The 27823-nt window shown below is 31.7% G+C and overlaps 1 protein-coding gene across 4 annotated transcripts in view; it reads left to right on the top strand.

Annotated features, from left to right (window-relative positions):
- Cont (Contactin) overlaps positions 1-27823 on the top strand; it is a 157637-nt gene that overhangs the window by 113745 nt on the left and 16069 nt on the right. For all 4 annotated transcript variants that reach the window (XM_085811179.1, XM_085811180.1, XM_085811182.1 and 1 more), the window contains 3 exons: positions 365-554; positions 2430-2545; positions 7011-7197. In XM_085811179.1, coding sequence (XP_085667305.1) covers positions 365-554; positions 2430-2545; positions 7011-7197 — 493 coding nt within the window. The remainder of the gene's footprint in view (positions 1-364; positions 555-2429; positions 2546-7010; positions 7198-27823) is intronic.

Here is a 27823-nt window from a genome sequence, read left to right as displayed (position 1 = left end):
GAGTAGGAAGCCTTTAGATACAATAATTGATAATAAATTTTGTAAAATTTCATTCTTAGGAGGAAAAAGGGGTATATGATTGCTATGAGTAATTTCCAAACTCTGAGATTTTAAACTGTAGTGCAGTATATGCAATTTATCAAAAAAATATTTTTGTTGGTTTTTTTTTTGAAAATTTGGGAAACCACGAAAGAAGACTTTGAGGACCATGGTTTGAGAAACTCTATGCTAGAAGAATTTAAATACTTTAAAAATAATAAGATTTATAACTAATAAGATTATTATTTATAAATGGCTTCTTTTATTTAAATTCATTGTGTTAAATTTTTTAAATCTGTATTTATGATTTTTCTTTGCTTTTTAGATTAAATACTGGCAAAAGGGAAAGGATCGTACTGCTGATTCTCTTATTTTGCTGAAGAGAGGACTGGAAAACTGGGGATTAATTGTAGGTTTACAGCCCAATACTGAATATTATGTTGCAGTCATGGCATATAATGATGCGGGAAGTGGTGTCGAAAGTGCTGCATACTTATCAAGGACATTTAAAGCAGGTAATTTAAAATTCAATTTTCTGTTTTAATAAAGTAGAATTTCCAGCTGCACTCCTTATGCAAAAACTCTGTTTTAGAATTTATATAGAAAAAAATTCTTCTAGTTAGAAAATTTGTTACTTATTGGTTACTTGATACCTTTAATACATTACTAAAAATAGAATCCTTGACTGCTTTAATACATTACTAAAAATAGAATCCTTGACTGATTTTTATAAGTGTTTGGCAGTCCTAGAAGCTGTTACATATTTTGCAAAGATGTTAATTTTTTTTTTTGTTGTTAATATTCTATCTTTTTGGAGGGTGGGGTGTTGAATTCAAGTGATGTTGCGTGGTTGCAAAGTATTTTTTATTTTGACATTTTGCTAAGCCTCAGTCTTTTTATACATTGACCATGTGCACTAAAACCAGTCCCCTTAACCCTTTCCGGCGCAGTTTGTTCGGTGTGAACATACCAAAAATATTCTTTAAACACTGAAAATTATCGATAAGTTTCACGAAAACTACATTAATGGTTACTTTTAATCTCTTTTATGAATAATAGATGGCAGTACCACACAAGCAAATCATTAACATTGAGATATATTCTGTTTTTAAAGACACTGATTTTTCAAAGAAATGTCTCAGATTTTTTTTTAAATATAAAGAATACCAATGAAAAAAAAATCTTTATATAATTTTGTTGTTTGTATTCTATTCTGCCTATTCTGTATTACTTTAAATTTTTATCTTTGAAATATTGCATATAGCTTCAGTGTATGGTGTGTTCAGACTGTACACACTGTACTGGTAGTGCCTGTCATCTGGGAGTGAGTCACAGAACCTGGTCTCATGCTTCAAACACAGGGGAGGCTGAGAGCGCATATTTATTTATATATTTGTTTTTATTTTTTTCTGTTTTTGGTTTTGAAGACCCTGGTGCTTTGTTATCACCTAGCTATTTGATTTTCAGCGAGAGGACTCTTTTTTTTTCTCTTGCTTTCATCGTGTGTAGTTTGCTTAGTTTTGATTTCTGTAGATTTTTATTCATATATATATTTAATAATTATTTTTTTCTAGTCAATAATTAATTTTAAATATTATAGTGTTTTAATTATTTTTCTTATAAATTTTAAAATTGTGTGAATGGCTCAGAGAGGTCTCAGCATTGCCGAAGCAATGAGAGTTTCCTTTTCCCCCCCGTTTTTTGGGGGGTGTAGAGTAGCAGGCCTCCCTAGGTGCACACTGGGTTATGCTAAATCTGCTGCAGAGATCAGATTCTACTGTTTTTAAATCATAGACAAAGTATTTTACTGTAATACGTGCTTCACAGCAATGCTCACCTATCACAGCTTATGCGGCTCAGTGTGTTCGCTTCGGACACACCCACAAAATGAAAACAGTTCGTGTAATTTATGTAAAATTATACCTGCATACTCTCCTAGGCCTAAATAGACTGCCTACAAATTTTTTGGGTAAAATTCCAACTTTAAAGAGTAGCGTGCCGGAAAGGGTTAACTTTGAAAATACTCATTGATTGCTCTTCTGTGTAACGCAGCTCCTATTTTAATTGGTTCTATAAATACAAAAGAAAACGAAACAGATCACTTAATCCTTCTTTATAAAAGTTAACTGGTTTATTTAAGGATTAGGATTAAAAATGCTAAACAAAAATCTTGCAAATGTGTTGTGTCATGCTTATCTATTATTGACACTAAAATCGCATTGTTTGCGGACGTTTTTTTAATTTGTCGAAAATGGCCAAGGAAAAATATACAAGTAACTTATGCATTTTCAAATTCCTAACTATATAGTTTGGAAAAATATGTTATAGTTTTTTATGATCACTGTTAACGGTATGATTACATTTTTTATAAACCAAACTATAAATTTCAGCTCCCTTGCGTCCACCTACAAATGTTCGAATTGAAGCTATAACTCCAACAAGTGTATCAGTGTCTTGGAGAGGTGTGTTACCTTCTACTGAAGAGGAACCCATTAGAGGTTACAAGGTAAGCATTCTGTCTCACATGCAAAAAATTATGTGAATGAATTATTAATAAATAGCATAAATTCTAAATATAGTAAAATGTATTAATTCAAGAATTATATATTTTTTAAAAAAATTCTCAATAAAACACAATTTTATTGTTAAAAAGGAAATGTAAAAATCTCCACATGGATGTTTCAATATTCTTTTTATCATGCAATTGCACTGAAGCTTGACACATATCTCAAAATATCTCGTTGCGTCATTTTTCATGTGGCATATAGTAAAGTGTATTAATGCTAATTATTTATTTAATATGGAAATATATGTATTACAAAGTTAAATTGTTTTCATTGGCTTTTACATGTATTCGAGTTTATAAAGAAACTAGTATCTGCCTCATCAAACTGGGTAAAATCTAGCTGGAGAAGGAAAATGACATGCAGAGATGTCTTTAAGGCAAAACCAGGAGCTGCATATGCCACCTCTGGTGGTTATGATATATATGATTTAAATATATGTGTATCATAGACAAAGTATTTTACTGTAATACGTGCTTCACAGCAATGCTCACCTATCACGCTTATGCAAGTGTTTTACAAAATTCTATAAAAAGTTACCGTGTTAAACATTTTTAGAATCCTTTAGAATTATGGCATAATTTTATATGAATTCTGAGATCTTCTACAGAACTCTATAAAATTTTACATGTACAGTACAAAGTCTGTAATCCGGACCTCAAAGCTACAAACATTATGCGCATGCGTAAACACGTTACGTGTTTACGCATGCGCATAATGTTTGTAAACACATTACGTGTTTACGCATGAACGTTTAAATTATAATGGATGGTATAAGCTAGGCTAAAATTACCTAAGGCATTTCAGTAAATGTTGCAGATTGCTCTGTTCCTTAATCTTCTAACTGGATCCGGCTTATTATTTTTTGCAGACTGTTAGAACAATTTTATAAAAAATTAAGCTTGAACTTTCGATTATGTCAAAAAGTGTTTCCAATTCTGGAGCTGCCAAAGGATCTACAAAGCCAAAGCATGTTTCGATGTCCATTAAACAAAAAGTGGAATTGCTGCAAAAAATGGATAAAGGTCTATCCGTCTCCAAATTATGCGAGAAGTATGGCATTGGAAAGTCCACTATATATGACACAAGAAAATGGCACTTTTTGAATTTTTTGTGGAAGCATCTTAAACAACTTACATTGAAAGAAATGTTTAATAAAGTAAACAAATATTAAGCTCTTTTTTTTTTTTTTTTTTTTTTTTTTTTTTTTTTTTTTTTGTAAATTTTGATACCCTTTAGATTATAATTGCTCTTTATTTCATAAATTACGGTTTCATATTTTTAATTGTATAATTTCTGCATGCCATCTTGCCAGATTTAAATTGATGATCTATAATAATCCAGAAACGCTAAAGTCCCGACGTGTCCGGATTATGGACTTTGTACTGTAGTTTATATATTCCATTCTGTAGAGATACATAGAAATTTATGCAGAGGTTCTATAAAAAAAAATTCCAATTTCTAAAGGTCCTACATATAGAATCGCTTATATAATATGTTAGAATCAACTAATAAAACTTTACTGAGAATTATCAGATCTAGCTGATAGACAATTGGGCCATAATTCTTAAAAATTCTAAATATGTCTCCCTGCTTTAATTTTTTTGTTAATAAAAAATGTTATAGGAGCTTTTGAGTGCTTAAAAGCATAAAATCAATAAAATTTTCGTTTGGAATTTACAAGAGTTAATTAAATTTAAATTTTTAATTGAATTTTGTAACCTACATTTTAAAATAATCTAAGACTTGAAGGCGAGAAAACCTTTTGGAACCAATGTGATTTTTTCCTAATACAAAATTTCCATATTGTTTTGATTTAAAAATATTTAGTTAAAAATAAATACATTTTAGATAATAGTTAATATTAATAAACCTTTTTCTTTTCAGAGATACATACTATGTTGTAATTAAAATTTTATAATTAACACCATAAATTTAATCTTTTAACTAATTTTATGATTTAAATTGATTTTACAAGATTAAAATTTTGTATTATATTAAGCCTGTACAAAAAATTGCACAAAACACTACATAATTTTAAAAGTTAAAAACATTAAACTAATGGAAAAAGGGCAAAAATTTCCATTCAGAAGTGATTCAGATTTTAAGTGTTTATTTTTATGTTAGAAATTTAAAATTTCCAATTTCAAAACTTTGCAGATTTTTATGGAAGAGAAAAGGTTTTTAAAATTTCTCTATAATTTTTCAAAGCAACATTTCTGTAGAATTCTATTCTGTGAGAAATTTCATAGAAAAGCATTTCTATAAAGGATTACCTATAAAGTTCTATAGAGAATATTCTATATGTTTCTATAAAATATTTTTTATAAGAACTACTTTGAATGGCTGTTATGCAGTGGAGCATTTCTGCATCAGTTGTGTTGAAAGGTATCGTTATATGTGATGAAATTATAGAAAATTATATGCAATATATAAATTCAATGTATGAAAAGTTAAGTACAAAAATTACAGAATATAGATTCTCAGACAGTAATTGCATCAGTAAGGGCAGTAAATTCTTAAAAAGATTTTCTAGCATTGAAAATTGTGCAGTGGCCCATGATTTAAAATTACATATTGCAGTCAAATTAGTAAGAAGTTTCCTTTGCATGCTCAGTATGATTAATATGTAAGCCATTCCAGACATATTATATCTTTGAATTCCAGGTATTCATAAATAATGATGAATAATAATAACCACATTAAGGACAAGCTTTATGATCAATTAATGAAATCTTTGATATGATGACATTCTCATAAATGTAATTTTGCTAGTAAATACAAGGTGTGACACACACACGCACAAAAAGAGACTGGTCCAATAATTCATTGTACTTACAGAATCAGTTCTCTGCGACATTATCACCTTCAAAGTAGTTCCCTTCTGCATTTGGTGCTGCCATTTTCGGTAACAGTTCTGAAACGAGGTTTTTGGAAGGCCCTTCAGGAGATTCTCCATTTTTGACTAAACCTCTTCAGCTGAGGTAAAATGGGTTTCCTTTAAGTAAGATTTAACTTTAGGAAATAAAACAAAATTTGCCAGATCAGGTGAATAAGTAGAATGCTCCATTACAGTAATGTTTTTGCTGGTCAGAAACTGCTTGACAGATAGGGTCGTGTGAGCAGGTGCATTGTCCTGTTGCAACAGCCATCCATCACTCCACAACTGTGGCCTTTGTTTTCCTAATTTTTTCCCAAAGAGTACTTCAGTATAGTAATATTGATTAACAGTCTGACCACAGGGAACCCATTCATCATGAAGAACTTGCTGAGCGCCCAAGGAGGAGCCCAGCACGTTCATCATCTTCCACACTGTCCTTTACCCCTGAAAACTGCTTTATGCCATTCAAACACACGTGCATGAGATAAAGTTTCATCTCCATAAGCCTCAGTTAACATTTGAAATGTTTCTTCTTAGGCTGATTTCTTAAGATTCACTAGAAATTTGATGTTGATTAGCTGTTCGGTTTTTTACATTAGACATTTTTTATGGCAAAATGCAGTTAAATACGCTCACTCAATGATGAGTACTCCCCACTGGCATGGTTGGTTAAGTTGAAACTGGTTGCATGGATAGATGAGGTGTGTGGAATGACGTCACCAAAACAGTTTTTGCCATCTCCGCTCTGTTTTCAAGCTACACAGTCTTTTTTTTTTTTTTTTTTTGTGTGTGTGTGTGTGTGTGTGTGTGCGTGTGTCACCTCGTATATAGAGTTGTGCTACCCTTACATTATAATAATAACATGAGGACTCATATACATTCATTATAATTAATTTGTGTAGTGTTGATTGAATGAAATATGCCATTGCGGTTTACAAGAAGAGCAAGCAGCAAGAATTTTTCTCCTTGCAAAATTGGGATTCATTAGTAAATGGTTGTTGCTTCTCTATTATGTGCTCCAAGAATGTGTGTGATTATTCATAGCAGTTGTATTATCAGTAGCTTGGGAAGTGCATTAACATTAGTTTGGTATACAAATATTGGCATCCTTAAATTTAATTTATTTGAAACATTTCTAGTTAATATCAAGTAATATAATCGGCTAGCAGAGGGATCAGACTGTTGTGTATTGTGGTTCTTGATAAATTTCTAGCTTAATTTCTCCTTATAATGAGAGTTCTTTAAGATATCAGTATAAAATTCATAAATGAGAATCCACAGTAAGACATATATTTAACTTTACTGGCAGATTCAAAAGGAAATAACCAAGTAATTTGATTAAGACACCTATCAGTTTCTAGTAACTCTACATTTCTGTGTGCAGCATTCACAGAAATTGCTGTACAAGCTCTGAGAAACTTAGAAATGCCCAGTGAACTCTTTAAACATAACATATTAAAAAAATATTATCCTTTTTCAATCTGTAGTAGTTACAAAAGAAATCTCATTCTTTTTTCCCCTTTCAGGTTCGTTATTGGGAATCAGATCAAGATATGACATCTGCAAAAGAAGTTTATAGATATCTGGATGGCAATGATCTTCAGGTTGTGGTATCTGGTCTCACAATGGGTAAAGTTTACAAACTTCGAGTGCTTGCATTTAGCAATGGAGGGGATGGAAAGATGTCATCTCCTGTCCGTGAATTTAAATTAGGTTTGTAATGGGTTTATGCATTCGATCATGTATTTAAGTTCATATCTGAAAAATATATGGAACCAATAAATATCCAAACATAAACAAACTAAATTTTATTGATTTTAATTTTTTTTTAAATTTTTATTTCAGATATTCAGATTAAAATTTTTTAAACACATTTATTGAATATTGTCAGTTAAACTGGTTTTTGACATTAATCTGAATAACTGCTTTTTAGACCTATTTTTGTATGAAAAATATGTAAGAAACATTTTAAAAGTAAGATATTTTTCTCTCAATCATGCCTTGCAGAAACATCTAATCAAATTTTATATGAGGGGTGTTCAAATGAAAAGGTATGAAATGTCAGCACTTAAGTATGCCACTTCAGGATAACTTAGTGAATCATCTAGTAAAAGTAATATCCGATGTAGTTCTGCGCTTGGTCGGGCATCCACATAAGACACAGGATAGAAGTAAGCAGTTGTATGTTCCATCCAATTGATGTGGCAGTGCATGTGAGGATATCATGGCTTTCACATTGCAAAGTTCGACTATTGTGAAGATCAGAATACAGAAATCTGGTGTGCGAAAAAGATTAAACTGGCTGATATTCTTTGCCAGTTGTCGGCCTTAAAGTAGAATGCCCATTTTCGTGAAAGTGTTTGAGTGATGACCTGAGATCAGGCTTGGCAAACCTCGTAATCATGGCTAAACTCATTGCCAAAAAAAGTGAACGACCTGGTGACAAGTGATTGGTGTGTCACAAGCAAATGTTGGCAGTGATGATGCATAACACGTGGGTTAACAGAAGGTGTGCACGTAGTGGTTCCGAAGAAGCTTAGTGAACTGCAGAAGGAACTGTATATGGGGCTAGTTCTGCAACACCTGTTCCGGTAGCATGAAGACCCTGCTTTCTTGGAGCGGATCATCACTGTTGATGGGAGCGTCAAGCTAGAGACAAAATGGGACAACATGCAGTGGAAGCATGCGTCGTCACCTTCCCTTAAAAAATTCAAAGCTGTGCCCTCAGCATTCAAGGTGATGTTCATCCTCTTTTTTAATGTCCGAGATTTGAAGTCATCGAATTCCTTGAGCACAGAAAAAAAATTAACAGTGATGTGTGTTATGAGACACTCCGTATCTTAGGCTAGTCCTTCAAGAGCAAATGGTGTGGGCTGCTCACAGAGGGAGTAATTCTGCTCTGCGGTAACACACTTCCACATATCTCCAAGTTCACACAAAGTGCGATGGCCAAGTCCAATTTGGAGTAGCTTGAGCGTTCACCCTATAGCCTGGACATGTCACTTTGTGACTTCCATGTGTTTGGTCTACTAAAAAACATCTCAAAGGGGGGAGGCACTTCAAATCAGACGACGAATTGAAGGACACAGTGGAAGACTGGCTCCTGTCACAGCCACAGGAATTCGGGTGATTGCTTATGAATAAAGACTTCAATTATACCCTCAGTGTCATTTTGCACCTTTTCACTTGAACACCCCTATTATCTGTACAATGTGTTTGAAAGAATTGTTTGTAGGCTGTATTTTGTTAATTTTTTGTTCTTTGCTTGATTTATGTAAGAGCAAATGGGGTTATATAACACTAGCTCCCTAAACACTCTTTACTAATTAAATATGTAATTTAGAGTAGAAATAAAGTTTTTGTACTATTTTTTTTTTTTTATCATCTGTGTTCTATCAAAAATAAAAGGTGCTTTTCAAAAATATAAATACATAAATAAAGAAAAGGAAATTTGCCTTGAATTGTCATTAATAAGGGAGAAGGTGTGTATTTTGTACAAAGTATAGTAATGGTTCAGTTTTATTGCATGAATATTAAATGCTCCTTATTTTATTTATCTGTGCATTGAGCAATGCTTTGATCCCTATCTCACATTTTTAATGTTTATATTTTAAGTATTGTAATACTTTATAACATGCACTTATCTTTTGTACTTTTTAATGCTTCATTAATGTATGTAAATAATTTTAATAAGTATATTTCTTCTTACTTTTGAATTTTATAATAATTATATTATTTATTTACTTAAATTTTAACTGTAACAATTGGGAGGGTTAACGTCTGTACATATAGAGGGCCAGTTTAAAATGTTTTTTAATGACAAGAGTTAAAGAATACATTTTATTTAACCAATATTAAAAAATACATCTTGGAATAATAAACATGGACCATTTCAAGAAGCTATTAATTAATATTTACTTCAAATTAACCTATCTGTATAATTTTGAAGAACGAATAACATTCAGACTAAATGTAAGATAACACTTATAAGAAATTCAAAATGCCGTTTTAATTAAATATCCTTATAAATATTAACCCTTTACTGTCCACTACCCTTTAAATTTGGAATTTCAACAAGAGAAGTTACTTAGGTCTAAAGGAGTATGCAGGTATAATTTTGTAAAGATTGTACCTAAAGTTTTCATTCTATGGGTGTTCCCTCAGCAGGAACACTGTGCCACCAGAACTCTTAAAAGTGCGTCAAAGCAAGCATCGCAATGAAGCTCGTAAATGAATAGAAACTTTTGCATATGAATGCAAAAACACTATATTATACCTGTGTAACTGATTTAGCTTGACCCAGAGTATACCATGGAGAGGCCTGATACTCTACACCCCATCTTCCTTCCAAAAAACCTTGGTGATAATATTTTTTTTGAAATAATGAGATAAGTATTTGCAATTCTTGCATATATATTCAAGTCCCATGTATAAAAATATTTATAATCTTCTATTTTGTGGCCTCATGAAATTTTTCGAAGCACGTCGCACGCTTCTGGCAAAAGCACAAACCAACATTGCTGGCTTTGACCATGAATCTTGTTTTGTGCAGCTTTACTTTCGTGCTACAGTAGGCTCATCACTTGCAAGTAACCTTCACTGGCATGTGTTCAACATTGTTGTATTGTTTATCTGTGGAAACCTCTATTTTAAAACTAGGAGTATCTTCAGCATAGTTGTTTTAGAGTGCTTCATGACACAGAGAGAGTAAAGCAAATTCAGCTGTTAATTACAGCTACATCTAGAAAATTGAAGAATATGTGATATCACCACTTCATTTCCCTAGACACAAAAAGTGAATACAAATGCTTTCTTTCTTCGTCATGTTCAGTTGTGTAAGAACAGGCTGTGCAGTGTTGAGGGAACATTCAATTTTATTCAATGATTCTTCATATTTCCTGTACAAAAAATTACAAATAATATGGAATAAATAGTTTAGAGTATATCCAATGATATAACAGAGAAATTTGTTTGAAGCAATCTTTATTGTATCAAATATATTTATATATGTATATGATGTACTAGCTTTAGTCGTAGCTTAAATTATCAGACGATAAGTTTAAAAAAAACAGGATCCATTTATTATTATTCAGGAGAAAATAGCAGGTACAAAATCAGATATCCGGAGTAAATAAAAAGAATTACTAATAACTTTTTGTATGAAGTTTACTGCATCGTGACATTTAAGAAAAAGCCCCGATATTCTTTCTCGAGTCCTTTTATAGCCTCTGGAAAGGCGGAGCTTCCAAGAAATGTCATCAGCCAATCCAGTTCGCTTTAAATATTTCGAGAACATTATATAACTGTACGTGTAGAAAAGGCGGGAAAAACAACTTGGCTATGGGGCTGTGGATTTAATTCAACGTACTTTCAAATAAGAGACCGTCGCCATTAAAAATGGAAAGAACATACAGTTAGAATTTTAAGTGTATTCTTGACTATGGAATTTTATTATTACATGTATATATGTCATAATAAAAGCAAAGGAAAAGACGGAACACTGTAGATGCGTGATTAGACCCAAACTGAAGAAGAATTTGATTGCGTAGTATTTAAAGAACTTGGCACTCGAGGCAGTTTTAATTCCATTTTTATTTCCAGTTGATATTTGTGGCCACAATCACTTGGCACTCTAGTCGTGCCTTTCCACAGAAGATTTACATTTTTGATATTGTTGGGATAGAAAGCAAGCCAGCGAAATTACATCTTAGCAGAGTAGAGGGAAAAAGCTGAAGTGCGTAGTTATGCAAGATGGAGGCATGCGAAGAGAAAAGTTTTGGTTTACAAGGACAGTTTCAGTTCCCAATGAATACGTCATCAGAGCTACGCCGATCATAGAGTGATCTAGAAATGACGCAATGCAAAGAAGTTATTACGATTTTAGAATAGAGAGAAAGAATTATTGTTTTATAGTTTAATCTATAATTTTGATTCATATATTTTTATCTTACATATTCCCCTCTTCAAAAAGAAAAAAGCGTAGCGACAGAAAAGCCTTTTTAAAGAGAAAGAGTTAAAGCACTAGCAAATGTAAAAAAAAAATAAAAATAAATAAATCATAAAATTTTTGTCCTGTAAAGTATAATTTACAAATATCAATTTTTTAAATAAATTTTTAATTTTTAGAGTCCTATTGAATTTTTCAGCATTTCAGTCCAAAAGTCTTTTTGTTTGAGAGTTCACATAATCATAATTCTTCAGGGAAAGTTCTTGTTATTACAGAATCTCACAAAATAAACTTTTACATAATCATTACTTATAATTAAATGCAATGCACATAAATATTTATGATACTTATTTTTATACTGATAAGTTATAATTTAACATCATAAATAATAGGATTAAGATTTTCAGAATTTATAGTTTCACTGTTATCATCTTTCATTTACAATTCCTGTATTTTACCAACTGGGAGGCCTCGCAATACTTCTAAACAAACCATATCCATCAGTAGGGCTGTCCTCTTGAGCTAACCAGTGTGTTCTATGCACTGGTGGCCCAGGGTGCCTAGGCAGTTACTTGGAAAGGCCTCCGTTCCTCGCATAAGGTAACTGGCCTTTGCAAACTGCACTAATACATTCCATAATAAAAAAAATATAATAATATAAAAAAATTACACACATTCATAAAATGAGAGCCTCCAACTTTATCTTGCATGAAGAGGGTAAAAGGAACAACTGTACAGAGGTAATTACAGCGCTCTGTTGAAGGAACCAGTACTCCCTCGACATACACTAAACTTAACATACAATCACCCATAAATTTAATATGCATTTACCATAATTTCATATTACGTATCTGTAATAATTTCACTTATTTTTTACACCTACTTCATTTTTAGAATACTTATAAAATTCGTATTCAAAATTCTCAACAAAATTTCAAAAAACATAAAAACTTATCTTAATATCCTTCCCTATGAATAATTTAAAGAGCTTAAAATTCGTTACTTAATTTGCTCACACATAATTATGAAAAATTAGAAAAATCAATGAACAAGAATTTCAGATTTTCCCAAACAAATTGCAGAAATTTTAACCACAGTTGAAATGAAAACTATACAATCCGCAGCACATTAAATAATTTAGTTCCTGAGCTAGATTCACACGAATAGAATAATTTTTGAGCTGTTGAAAATGCGGAAGTGCAAATAATTTTCTGTCGCACATACTTGCAAACACTAACTCGGATCGACCTTGAACCCGCTGTAATGCTTAATTCCTAAACGGTAATTCACTGATGATTTCCTTTTCACTAGGCATTCGAACTTCTCAATTTATCGAGATATTACTTTCAATCTGTAAACACTACGCGTGATTATTTTTTTGAAGCACTTGCAAAACACCACAGCAGAAGAATGATCTGTTATTTTTTAAACACTGAAAAAACGAGAAGAATGATGTGTTATTTTTTAAACACTGAAAAAACAAACTTGATGATTCACTTATTTCACATTATCTTGGATTTATCACAAAACGATGATTTGAAGAGCTGAATTAAATTTTCCATTGAGGTTTCAGGCTGCAGGAAACTATCCTTCCCGGCTTAATTGTCATAATAAAAGCAAAGGAAAAGACGGAACACTGTAGATGCGTGATTAGACCCATACTGAAGAAGAATTTGATTGCGTAGTATTTAAAGAACTTGGCAGTCGAGGCAGTTTTAATTCCATTTTTATTTCCAGTTGATATTTGTGGCCACAATCACTTGGCACTCTAGTCGTGCCTTTCCACAGAAGATTTACATTTTTGATATTGTTGGGATAGAAAGCAAGCCAGCGAAATTACATCTTAGCAGCAGAGTAGAGGGAAAAAGCTGAAGTGCGTAGTTATGCAAGATGGAGGCACACGAAGAGAAAAGTTTTGGTTTACAAGGACAGTTTCAGTTCCCAATGATTACGTCATCAGAGCTGTGCCGATCATAGAGTGATCTAGAAATGACGCAATGCAAAGAAGTTATTACGATTTTAGAATAGAGAGAAAGAATTAATGTTTTATAGTTTAATCTATAATTTTGATTCATATATTTTTATCTTACATATTCCCCCCTTCAAAAAGAAAAAAGCATAGCGACAGAGAAGCCTTTTTAAAGAGAAAGAGTTAAAGCACTAGCAAATGTAAAAAAAAAATAAAGATAAATAAATCATAAAATTTTTGTCCTGTAAAGTATAATTTACAAATATCAAATTTTTTTAAATAAATTTTTAATTTTTAGAGTCCTATTGAATTTTTCAGCATTTCAGTCCAAAAGTCTTTTTGTTTGAGAGTTCACATAATCATAATTCTTCAGGGAAAGTTCTTGTTATTACAGAATCTCACAAAATAAACTTTTACATAATCATTACTTATAATTAAATGCAATGCACATAAATATTTATGATACTTATTTTTATACTGATAAGTTATAATTTAACATCATAAATAATAGGATTAAGATTTTCAGAATTTATAGTTTAACCGTTATCATCTTTCATTTACAATTCCTGTATTTTACCAACTAGGAGGCCTCGCAATACTTCTAAACAAACCATATCCATCAGTAGGGCTGTCCTCTTGAGCTAACCAGTGTGTTCTATGCACTGGTGGCCCAGGGTGCCTAGGCAGTTACTTGGAAAGGCCTCCGTTCCTCGCATAAGGTAACTGGCCTTTGCAAACTGCACTAATACATTCCATAATAAAAAAAATATAATAATATAAAAAAATTACACACATTCATAAAATGAGAGCCTCCAACTTTATCTTGCATGAAGAGGGTAAAAGGAACAACTGTACAGAGGTAATTACAGCCCTCTGTTGAAGGAACCAGTACTCCCTCGACATACACTAAACTTAACATACAATCACCCATAAATTTAATATGCATTTACCATAATTTCATATTACGTATCTGTAATAATTTCACTTATTTTTTACACCTACTTCATTTTTAGAATACTTATAAAATTCGTATTCAAAATTCTCAACAAAATTTCAAAAAACATAAAAACTTATCTTAATATCCTTCCCTATGAATAATTTAAAGAGCTTAAAATTCGTTACTTAATTTGCTCACACATAATTATGAAAAATTAGAAAAATCAATGAACAAGAATTTCAGATTTTCCCAAACAAATTGCAGAAATTTTAACCACAGTTGAAATGAAAACTATACAATCCGCAGCACATTAAATAATTTAGTTCCTGAGCTAGATTCACATGAATAGAATAATTTTTGAGCTGTTGAAAAAGCGGAAGTGCAAATAATTTTCTGTCGCACATACTTGCAAACACTAACTCGGATCGACCTTGAACCCGCTGTAATGCTTAATTCCTAAACGGTAATTCACTGATGATTTCCTTTTCACTAGGCATTCGAACTTCTCAATTTATCGAGATATTACTTTCAATCTGTAAACACTACGCGTGATTATTTTTTTGAAGCACTTGCAAAACACCACAGCAGAAGAATGATCTGTTATTTTTTAAACACTGAAAAAACGAGAAGAATGATGTGTTATTTTTTAAACACTGAAAAAACAAACTTGATGATTCACTTATTTCACATTATCTTGGATTTATCACAAAACGATGATTTGAAGAGCTGAATTAAATTTTCCATTGAGGTTTCAGGCTGCAGGAAACTATCCTTCCCGGCTTAATTGTCATAATAAAAGCAAAGGAAAAGACGGAACACTGTAGATGCGTGATTAGACCCATACTGAAGAAGAATTTGATTGCATAGTATTTAAAGAACTTGGCAGTCGAGGCAGTTTTAATTCCATTTTTATTTCCAGTTGATATTTGTGGCCACGATCACTTGGCACTCTAGTCGTGCCTTTCCACAGAAGATTTACATTTTTGATATTGTTGGGATAGAAAGCAAGCCAGCGAAATTACATCTTAGCAGCAGAGTAGAGGGAAAAAGCTGAAGTGCGTAGTTATGCAAGATGGAGGCACACGAAGAGAAAAGTTTTGGTTTACAAGGACAGTTTCAGTTCCCAATGATTACGTCATCAGAGCTGTGCCGATCATAGAGTGATCTAGAAATGACGCAATGCAAAGAAGTTATTACGATTTTAGAATAGAGAGAAAGAATTAATGTTTTATAGTTTAATCTATAATTTTGATTCATATATTTTTATCTTACATATTCCCCCCTTCAAAAAGAAAAAAGCGTAGCGACAGAGAAGCCTTTTTAAAGAGAAAGAGTTAAAGCACTAGCAAATGTAAAAAAAAAATAAAGATAAATAAATCATAAAATTTTTGTCCTGTAAAGTATAATTTACAAATATCAAATTTTTTTAAATAAATTTTTAATTTTTAGAGTCCTATTGAATTTTTCAGCATTTCAGTCCAAAAGTCTTTTTGTTTGAGAGTTCACATAATCATAATTCTTCAGGGAAAGTTCTTGTTATTACAGAATCTCACAAAATAAACTTTTACATAATCATTACTTATAATTAAATGCAATGCACATAAATATTTATGATACTTATTTTTATACTGATAAGTTATAATTTAACATCATAAATAATAGGATTAAGATTTTCAGAATTTATAGTTTCACCGTTATCATCTTTCATTTACAATTCCTGTATTTTACCAACTAGGAGGCCTCGCAATACTTCTAAACAAACCATATCCATCAGTAGGGCTGTCCTCTTGAGCTAACCAGTGTGTTCTATGCACTGGTGGCCCAGGGTGCCTAGGCAGTTACTTGGAAAGGCCTCCGTTCCTCGCATAAGGTAACTGGCCTTTGCAAACTGCACTAATACATTCCATAATAAAAAAAATATAATAATATAAAAAAATTACACACATTCATAAAATGAGAGCCTCCAACTTTATCTTGCATGAAGAGGGTAAAAGGAACAACTGTACAGAGGTAATTACAGCGCTCTGTTGAAGGAACCAGTACTCCCTCGACATACACTAAACTTAACATACAATCACCCATAAATTTAATATGCATTTACCATAATTTCATATTACGTATCTGTAATAATTTCACTTATTTTTTACACCTACTTCATTTTTAGAATACTTATAAAATTCGTATTCAAAATTCTCAACAAAATTTCAAAAAACATAAAAACTTATCTTAATATCCTTCCCTATGAATAATTTAAAGAGCTTAAAATTCGTTACTTAATTTGCTCACACATAATTATGAAAAATTAGAAAAATCAATGAACAAGAATTTCAGATTTTCCCAAACAAATTGCAGAAATTTTAACCACAGTTGAAATGAAAACTATACAATCCACAGCACATTAAATAATTTAGTTCCTGAGCTAGATTCACATGAATAGAATAATTTTTGAGCTGTTGAAAAAGCGGAAGTGCAAATAATTTTCTGTCGCACATACTTGCAAACACTAACTCGGATCAACCTTGAACCCGCTGTAATGCTTAATTCCTAAACGGTAATTCACTGATGATTTCCTTTTCACTAGGCATTCGAACTTCTCAATTTATCGAGATATTACTTTCAATCTGTAAACACTACGCGTGATTATTTTTTTGAAGCACTTGCAAAACACCACAGCAGAAGAATGATCTGTTATTTTTTAAACACTGAAAAAACGAGAAGAATGATGTGTTATTTTTTAAACACTGAAAAAACAAACTTGATGATTCACTTATTTCACATTATCTTGGATTTATCACAAAACGATGATTTGAAGAGCTGAATTAAATTTTCCATTGAGGTTTCAGGCTGCAGGAAACTATCCTTCCCGGCTTAATTGTCATAATAAAAGCAAAGGAAAAGACGGAACACTGTAGATGCGTGATTAGACCCATACTGAAGAAGAATTTGATTGCGTAGTATTTAAAGAACTTGGCAGTCGAGGCAGTTTTAATTCCATTTTTATTTCCAGTTGATATTTGTGGCCACAATCACTTGGCACTCTAGTCGTGCCTTTCCACAGAAGATTTACATTTTTGATATTGTTGGGATAGAAAGCAAGCCAGCGAAATTACATCTTAGCAGCAGAGTAGAGGGAAAAAGCTGAAGTGCGTAGTTATGCAAGATGGAGGCACACGAAGAGAAAAGTTTTGGTTTACAAGGACAGTTTCAGTTCCCAATGATTACGTCATCAGAGCTGTGCCGATCATAGAGTGATCTAGAAATGACGCAATGCAAAGAAGTTATTACGATTTTAGAATAGAGAGAAAGAATTAATGTTTTATAGTTTAATCTATAATTTTGATTCATATATTTTTATCTTACATATTCCCCCCTTCAAAAAGAAAAAAGCATAGCGACAGAGAAGCCTTTTTAAAGAGAAAGAGTTAAAGCACTAGCAAATGTAAAAAAAAAATAAAGATAAATAAATCATAAAATTTTTGTCCTGTAAAGTATAATTTACAAATATCAAATTTTTTTAAATAAATTTTTAATTTTTAGAGTCCTATTGAATTTTTCAGCATTTCAGTCCAAAAGTCTTTTTGTTTGAGAGTTCACATAATCATAATTCTTCAGGGAAAGTTCTTGTTATTACAGAATCTCACAAAATAAACTTTTACATAATCATTACTTATAATTAAATGCAATGCACATAAATATTTATGATACTTATTTTTATACTGATAAGTTATAATTTAACATCATAAATAATAGGATTAAGATTTTCAGAATTTATAGTTTAACCGTTATCATCTTTCATTTACAATTCCTGTATTTTACCAACTAGGAGGCCTCGCAATACTTCTAAACAAACCATATCCATCAGTAGGGCTGTCCTCTTGAGCTAACCAGTGTGTTCTATGCACTGGTGGCCCAGGGTGCCTAGGCAGTTACTTGGAAAGGCCTCCGTTCCTCGCATAAGGTAACTGGCCTTTGCAAACTGCACTAATACATTCCATAATAAAAAAAATATAATAATATAAAAAAATTACACACATTCATAAAATGAGAGCCTCCAACTTTATCTTGCATGAAGAGGGTAAAAGGAACAACTGTACAGAGGTAATTACAGCCCTCTGTTGAAGGAACCAGTACTCCCTCGACATACACTAAACTTAACATACAATCACCCATAAATTTAATATGCATTTACCATAATTTCATATTACGTATCTGTAATAATTTCACTTATTTTTTACACCTACTTCATTTTTAGAATACTTATAAAATTCGTATTCAAAATTCTCAACAAAATTTCAAAAAACATAAAAACTTATCTTAATATCCTTCCCTATGAATAATTTAAAGAGCTTAAAATTCGTTACTTAATTTGCTCACACATAATTATGAAAAATTAGAAAAATCAATGAACAAGAATTTCAGATTTTCCCAAACAAATTGCAGAAATTTTAACCACAGTTGAAATGAAAACTATACAATCCGCAGCACATTAAATAATTTAGTTCCTGAGCTAGATTCACATGAATAGAATAATTTTTGAGCTGTTGAAAAAGCGGAAGTGCAAATAATTTTCTGTCGCACATACTTGCAAACACTAACTCGGATCGACCTTGAACCCGCTGTAATGCTTAATTCCTAAACGGTAATTCACTGATGATTTCCTTTTCACTAGGCATTCGAACTTCTCAATTTATCGAGATATTACTTTCAATCTGTAAACACTACGCGTGATTATTTTTTTGAAGCACTTGCAAAACACCACAGCAGAAGAATGATCTGTTATTTTTTAAACACTGAAAAAACGAGAAGAATGATGTGTTATTTTTTAAACACTGAAAAAACAAACTTGATGATTCACTTATTTCACATTATCTTGGATTTATCACAAAACGATGATTTGAAGAGCTGAATTAAATTTTCCATTGAGGTTTCAGGCTGCAGGAAACTATCCTTCCCGGCTTAATTGTCATAATAAAAGCAAAGGAAAAGACGGAACACTGTAGATGCGTGATTAGACCCATACTGAAGAAGAATTTGATTGCATAGTATTTAAAGAACTTGGCAGTCGAGGCAGTTTTAATTCCATTTTTATTTCCAGTTGATATTTGTGGCCACGATCACTTGGCACTCTAGTCGTGCCTTTCCACAGAAGATTTACATTTTTGATATTGTTGGGATAGAAAGCAAGCCAGCGAAATTACATCTTAGCAGCAGAGTAGAGGGAAAAAGCTGAAGTGCGTAGTTATGCAAGATGGAGGCACACGAAGAGAAAAGTTTTGGTTTACAAGGACAGTTTCAGTTCCCAATGATTACGTCATCAGAGCTGTGCCGATCATAGAGTGATCTAGAAATGACGCAATGCAAAGAAGTTATTACGATTTTAGAATAGAGAGAAAGAATTAATGTTTTATAGTTTAATCTATAATTTTGATTCATATATTTTTATCTTACATATTCCCCCCTTCAAAAAGAAAAAAGCGTAGCGACAGAGAAGCCTTTTTAAAGAGAAAGAGTTAAAGCACTAGCAAATGTAAAAAAAAAATAAAGATAAATAAATCATAAAATTTTTGTCCTGTAAAGTATAATTTACAAATATCAAATTTTTTTAAATAAATTTTTAATTTTTAGAGTCCTATTGAATTTTTCAGCATTTCAGTCCAAAAGTCTTTTTGTTTGAGAGTTCACATAATCATAATTCTTCAGGGAAAGTTCTTGTTATTACAGAATCTCACAAAATAAACTTTTACATAATCATTACTTATAATTAAATGCAATGCACATAAATATTTATGATACTTATTTTTATACTGATAAGTTATAATTTAACATCATAAATAATAGGATTAAGATTTTCAGAATTTATAGTTTCACCGTTATCATCTTTCATTTACAATTCCTGTATTTTACCAACTAGGAGGCCTCGCAATACTTCTAAACAAACCATATCCATCAGTAGGGCTGTCCTCTTGAGCTAACCAGTGTGTTCTATGCACTGGTGGCCCAGGGTGCCTAGGCAGTTACTTGGAAAGGCCTCCGTTCCTCGCATAAGGTAACTGGCCTTTGCAAACTGCACTAATACATTCCATAATAAAAAAAATATAATAATATAAAAAAATTACACACATTCATAAAATGAGAGCCTCCAACTTTATCTTGCATGAAGAGGGTAAAAGGAACAACTGTACAGAGGTAATTACAGCGCTCTGTTGAAGGAACCAGTACTCCCTCGACATACACTAAACTTAACATACAATCACCCATAAATTTAATATGCATTTACCATAATTTCATATTACGTATCTGTAATAATTTCACTTATTTTTTACACCTACTTCATTTTTAGAATACTTATAAAATTCGTATTCAAAATTCTCAACAAAATTTCAAAAAACATAAAAACTTATCTTAATATCCTTCCCTATGAATAATTTAAAGAGCTTAAAATTCGTTACTTAATTTGCTCACACATAATTATGAAAAATTAGAAAAATCAATGAACAAGAATTTCAGATTTTCCCAAACAAATTGCAGAAATTTTAACCACAGTTGAAATGAAAACTATACAATCCACAGCACATTAAATAATTTAGTTCCTGAGCTAGATTCACATGAATAGAATAATTTTTGAGCTGTTGAAAAAGCGGAAGTGCAAATAATTTTCTGTCGCACATACTTGCAAACACTAACTCGGATCAACCTTGAACCCGCTGTAATGCTTAATTCCTAAACGGTAATTCACTGATGATTTCCTTTTCACTAGGCATTCGAACTTCTCAATTTATCGAGATATTACTTTCAATCTGTAAACACTACGCGTGATTATTTTTTTGAAGCACTTGCAAAACACCACAGCAGAAGAATGATCTGTTATTTTTTAAACACTGAAAAAACGAGAAGAATGATGTGTTATTTTTTAAACACTGAAAAAACAAACTTGATGATTCACTTATTTCACATTATCTTGGATTTATCACAAAACGATGATTTGAAGAGCTGAATTAAATTTTCCATTGAGGTTTCAGGCTGCAGGAAACTATCCTTCCCGGCTTAATTGTCATAATAAAAGCAAAGGAAAAGACGGAACACTGTAGATGCGTGATTAGACCCATACTGAAGAAGAATTTGATTGCGTAGTATTTAAAGAACTTGGCAGTCGAGGCAGTTTTAATTCCATTTTTATTTCCAGTTGATATTTGTGGCCACAATCACTTGGCACTCTAGTCGAGCCTTTCCACAGAAGATTTACATTTTTGATATTGTTGGGATAGAAAGCAAGCCAGCGAAATTACATCTTAGCAGCAGAGTAGAGGGAAAAAGCTGAAGTGCGTAGTTATGCAAGATGGAGGCACACGAAGAGAAAAGTTTTGGTTTACAAGGACAGTTTCAGTTCCCAATGATTACGTCATCAGAGCTGTGCCGATCATAGAGTGATCTAGAAATGACGCAATGCAAAGAAGTTATTACGATTTTAGAATAGTGAGAAAGAATTAATGTTTTATAGTTTAATCTATAATTTTGATTCATATATTTTTATCTTACATATTCCCCCCTTCAAAAAGAAAAAAGCATAGCGACAGAGAAGCCTTTTTAAAGAGAAAGAGTTAAAGCACTAGCAAATGTAAAAAAAAAATAAAGATAAATAAATCATAAAATTTTTGTCCTGTAAAGTATAATTTACAAATATCAAATTTTTTTAAATAAATTTTTAATTTTTAGAGTCCTATTGAATTTTTCAGCATTTCAGTCCAAAAGTCTTTTTGTTTGAGAGTTCACATAATCATAATTCTTCAGGGAAAGTTCTTGTTATTACAGAATCTCACAAAATAAACTTTTACATAATCATTACTTATAATTAAATGCAATGCACATAAATATTTATGATACTTATTTTTATACTGATAAGTTATAATTTAACATCATAAATAATAGGATTAAGATTTTCAGAATTTATAGTTTAACCGTTATCATCTTTCATTTACAATTCCTGTATTTTACCAACTAGGAGGCCTCGCAATACTTCTAAACAAACCATATCCATCAGTAGGGCTGTCCTCTTGAGCTAACCAGTGTGTTCTATGCACTGGTGGCCCAGGGTGCCTAGGCAGTTACTTGGAAAGGCCTCCGTTCCTCGCATAAGGTAACTGGCCTTTGCAAACTGCACTAATACATTCCATAATAAAAAAAATATAATAATATAAAAAAATTACACACATTCATAAAATGAGAGCCTCCAACTTTATCTTGCATGAAGAGGGTAAAAGGAACAACTGTACAGAGGTAATTACAGCCCTCTGTTGAAGGAACCAGTACTCCCTCGACATACACTAAACTTAACATACAATCACCCATAAATTTAATATGCATTTACCATAATTTCATATTACGTATCTGTAATAATTTCACTTATTTTTTACACCTACTTCATTTTTAGAATACTTATAAAATTCGTATTCAAAATTCTCAACAAAATTTCAAAAAACATAAAAACTTATCTTAATATCCTTCCCTATGAATAATTTAAAGAGCTTAAAATTCGTTACTTAATTTGCTCACACATAATTATGAAAAATTAGAAAAATCAATGAACAAGAATTTCAGATTTTCCCAAACAAATTGCAGAAATTTTAACCACAGTTGAAATGAAAACTATACAATCCGCAGCACATTAAATAATTTAGTTCCTGAGCTAGATTCACATGAATAGAATAATTTTTGAGCTGTTGAAAAAGCGGAAGTGCAAATAATTTTCTGTCGCACATACTTGCAAACACTAACTCGGATCGACCTTGAACCCGCTGTAATGCTTAATTCCTAAACGGTAATTCACTGATGATTTCCTTTTCACTAGGCATTCGAACTTCTCAATTTATCGAGATATTACTTTCAATCTGTAAACACTACGCGTGATTATTTTTTTGAAGCACTTGCAAAACACCACAGCAGAAGAATGATCTGTTATTTTTTAAACACTGAAAAAACGAGAAGAATGATGTGTTATTTTTTAAACACTGAAAAAACAAACTTGATGATTCACTTATTTCACATTATCTTGGATTTATCACAAAACGATGATTTGAAGAGCTGAATTAAATTTTCCATTGAGGTTTCAGGCTGCAGGAAACTATCCTTCCCGGCTTAATTGTCATAATAAAAGCAAAGGAAAAGACGGAACACTGTAGATGCGTGATTAGACCCATACTGAAGAAGAATTTGATTGCATAGTATTTAAAGAACTTGGCAGTCGAGGCAGTTTTAATTCCATTTTTATTTCCAGTTGATATTTGTGGCCACAATCACTTGGCACTCTAGTCGTGCCTTTCCACAGAAGATTTACATTTTTGATATTGTTGGGATAGAAAGCAAGCCAGCGAAATTACATCTTAGCAGCAGAGTAGAGGGAAAAAGCTGAAGTGCGTAGTTATGCAAGATGGAGGCACACGAAGAGAAAAGTTTTGGTTTACAAGGACAGTTTCAGTTCCCAATGATTACGTCATCAGAGCTGTGCCGATCATAGAGTGATCTAGAAATGACGCAATGCAAAGAAGTTATTACGATTTTAGAATAGAGAGAAAGAATTAATGTTTTATAGTTTAATCTATAATTTTGATTCATATATTTTTATCTTACATATTCCCCCCTTCAAAAAGAAAAAAGCGTAGCGACAGAGAAGCCTTTTTAAAGAGAAAGAGTTAAAGCACTAGCAAATGTAAAAAAAAAATAAAGATAAATAAATCATAAAATTTTTGTCCTGTAAAGTATAATTTACAAATATCAAATTTTTTTAAATAAATTTTTAATTTTTAGAGTCCTATTGAATTTTTCAGCATTTCAGTCCAAAAGTCTTTTTGTTTGAGAGTTCACATAATCATAATTCTTCAGGGAAAGTTCTTGTTATTACAGAATCTCACAAAATAAACTTTTACATAATCATTACTTATAATTAAATGCAATGCACATAAATATTTATGATACTTATTTTTATACTGATAAGTTATAATTTAACATCATAAATAATAGGATTAAGATTTTCAGAATTTATAGTTTCACCGTTATCATCTTTCATTTACAATTCCTGTATTTTACCAACTAGGAGGCCTCGCAATACTTCTAAACAAACCATATCCATCAGTAGGGCTGTCCTCTTGAGCTAACCAGTGTGTTCTATGCACTGGTGGCCCAGGGTGCCTAGGCAGTTACTTGGAAAGGCCTCCGTTCCTCGCATAAGGTAACTGGCCTTTGCAAACTGCACTAATACATTCCATAATAAAAAAAATATAATAATATAAAAAAATTACACACATTCATAAAATGAGAGCCTCCAACTTTATCTTGCATGAAGAGGGTAAAAGGAACAACTGTACAGAGGTAATTACAGCGCTCTGTTGAAGGAACCAGTACTCCCTCGACATACACTAAACTTAACATACAATCACCCATAAATTTAATATGCATTTACCATAATTTCATATTACGTATCTGTAATAATTTCACTTATTTTTTACACCTACTTCATTTTTAGAATACTTATAAAATTCGTATTCAAAATTCTCAACAAAATTTCAAAAAACATAAAAACTTATCTTAATATCCTTCCCTATGAATAATTTAAAGAGCTTAAAATTCGTTACTTAATTTGCTCACACATAATTATGAAAAATTAGAAAAATCAATGAACAAGAATTTCAGATTTTCCCAAACAAATTGCAGAAATTTTAACCACAGTTGAAATGAAAACTATACAATCCACAGCACATTAAATAATTTAGTTCCTGAGCTAGATTCACATGAATAGAATAATTTTTGAGCTGTTGAAAAAGCGGAAGTGCAAATAATTTTCTGTCGCACATACTTGCAAACACTAACTCGGATCAACCTTGAACCCGCTGTAATGCTTAATTCCTAAACGGTAATTCACTGATGATTTCCTTTTCACTAGGCATTCGAACTTCTCAATTTATCGAGATATTACTTTCAATCTGTAAACACTACGCGTGATTATTTTTTTGAAGCACTTGCAAAACACCACAGCAGAAGAATGATCTGTTATTTTTTAAACACTGAAAAAACGAGAAGAATGATGTGTTATTTTTTAAACACTGAAAAAACAAACTTGATGATTCACTTATTTCACATTATCTTGGATTTATCACAAAACGATGATTTGAAGAGCTGAATTAAATTTTCCATTGAGGTTTCAGGCTGCAGGAAACTATCCTTCCCGGCTTAATTGTCATAATAAAAGCAAAGGAAAAGACGGAACACTGTAGATGCGTGATTAGACCCATACTGAAGAAGAATTTGATTGCGTAGTATTTAAAGAACTTGGCAGTCGAGGCAGTTTTAATTCCATTTTTATTTCCAGTTGATATTTGTGGCCACAATCACTTGGCACTCTAGTCGTGCCTTTCCACAGAAGATTTACATTTTTGATATTGTTGGGATAGAAAGCAAGCCAGCGAAATTACATCTTAGCAGCAGAGTAGAGGGAAAAAGCTGAAGTGCGTAGTTATGCAAGATGGAGGCACACGAAGAGAAAAGTTTTGGTTTACAAGGACAGTTTCAGTTCCCAATGATTACGTCATCAGAGCTGTGCCGATCATAGAGTGATCTAGAAATGACGCAATGCAAAGAAGTTATTACGATTTTAGAATAGAGAGAAAGAATTAATGTTTTATAGTTTAATCTATAATTTTGATTCATATATTTTTATCTTACATATTCCCCCCTTCAAAAAGAAAAAAGCGTAGCGACAGAGAAGCCTTTTTAAAGAGAAAGAGTTAAAGCACTAGCAAATGTAAAAAAAAAATAAAGATAAATAAATCATAAAATTTTTGTCCTGTAAAGTATAATTTACAAATATCAAATTTTTTTAAATAAATTTTTAATTTTTAGAGTCCTATTGAATTTTTCAGCATTTCAGTCCAAAAGTCTTTTTGTTTGAGAGTTCACATAATCATAATTCTTCAGGGAAAGTTCTTGTTATTACAGAATCTCACAAAATAAACTTTTACATAATCATTACTTATAATTAAATGCAATGCACATAAATATTTATGATACTTATTTTTATACTGATAAGTTATAATTTAACATCATAAATAATAGGATTAAGATTTTCAGAATTTATAGTTTAACCGTTATCATCTTTCATTTACAATTCCTGTATTTTACCAACTAGGAGGCCTCGCAATACTTCTAAACAAACCATATCCATCAGTAGGGCTGTCCTCTTGAGCTAACCAGTGTGTTCTATGCACTGGTGGCCCAGGGTGCCTAGGCAGTTACTTGGAAAGGCCTCCGTTCCTCGCATAAGGTAACTGGCCTTTGCAAACTGCACTAATACATTCCATAATAAAAAAAATATAATAATATAAAAAAATTACACACATTCATAAAATGAGAGCCTCCAACTTTATCTTGCATGAAGAGGGTAAAAGGAACAACTGTACAGAGGTAATTACAGCGCTCTGTTGAAGGAACCAGTACTCCCTCGACATACACTAAACTTAACATACAATCACCCATAAATTTAATATGCATTTACCATAATTTCATATTACGTATCTGTAATAATTTCACTTATTTTTTACACCTACTTCATTTTTAGAATACTTATAAAATTCGTATTCAAAATTCTCAACAAAATTTCAAAAAACATAAAAACTTATCTTAATATCCTTCCCTATGAATAATTTAAAGAGCTTAAAATTCGTTACTTAATTTGCTCACACATAATTATGAAAAATTAGAAAAATCAATGAACAAGAATTTCAGATTTTCCCAAACAAATTGCAGAAATTTTAACCACAGTTGAAATGAAAACTATACAATCCGCAGCACATTAAATAATTTAGTTCCTGAGCTAGATTTACATGAATAGAATAATTTTTGAGCTGTTGAAAATGCGGAAGTGCAAATAATTTTCTGTCGCACATACTTGCAAACACTAACTCGGATCGACCTTGAACCCGCTGTAATGCTTAATTCCTAAACGGTAATTCACTGATGATTTCCTTTTCACTAGGCATTCGAACTTCTCAATTTATCGAGATATTACTTTCAATCCGTAAACACTACGCGTGATTATTTTTTTGAAGCACTTGCAAAACACCACAGCAGAAGAATGATCTGTTATTTTTTAAACACTGAAAAAACAAGAAGAATGATCTGTTATTTTTTAAACACTGAAAAAACAAACTTGATGATTCACTTATTTCACATTATCTTGGATTTATCACAAAACGATGATTTGAAGAGCTGAATTAAATTTTCCATTGAGGTTTCAGGCTGCAGGAAACTATCCTTCCCGGCTTAATTGTCATAATAAAAGCAAAGGAAAAGACGGAACACTGTAGATGCGTGATTAGACCCATACTGAAGAAGAATTTGATTGCGTAGTATTTAAGGAACTTGGCAGTCGAGGCAGTTTTAATTCCATTTTTATTTCCAGTTGATATTTGTGGCCACAATCACTTGGCACTCTAGTCGT

Source organism: Stegodyphus dumicola, chromosome 2 (genome assembly GCF_044657685.1).
Source record: "Stegodyphus dumicola isolate Sdum_Otavi_A_Nest chromosome 2, ASM4465768v1".
Taxonomy (NCBI): Eukaryota; Metazoa; Arthropoda; class Arachnida; order Araneae; family Eresidae; genus Stegodyphus; species Stegodyphus dumicola.
The sequence above is the reverse complement of the archived record's forward strand: the minus strand, read 5'-3'. Positions and strand labels throughout refer to the sequence as shown.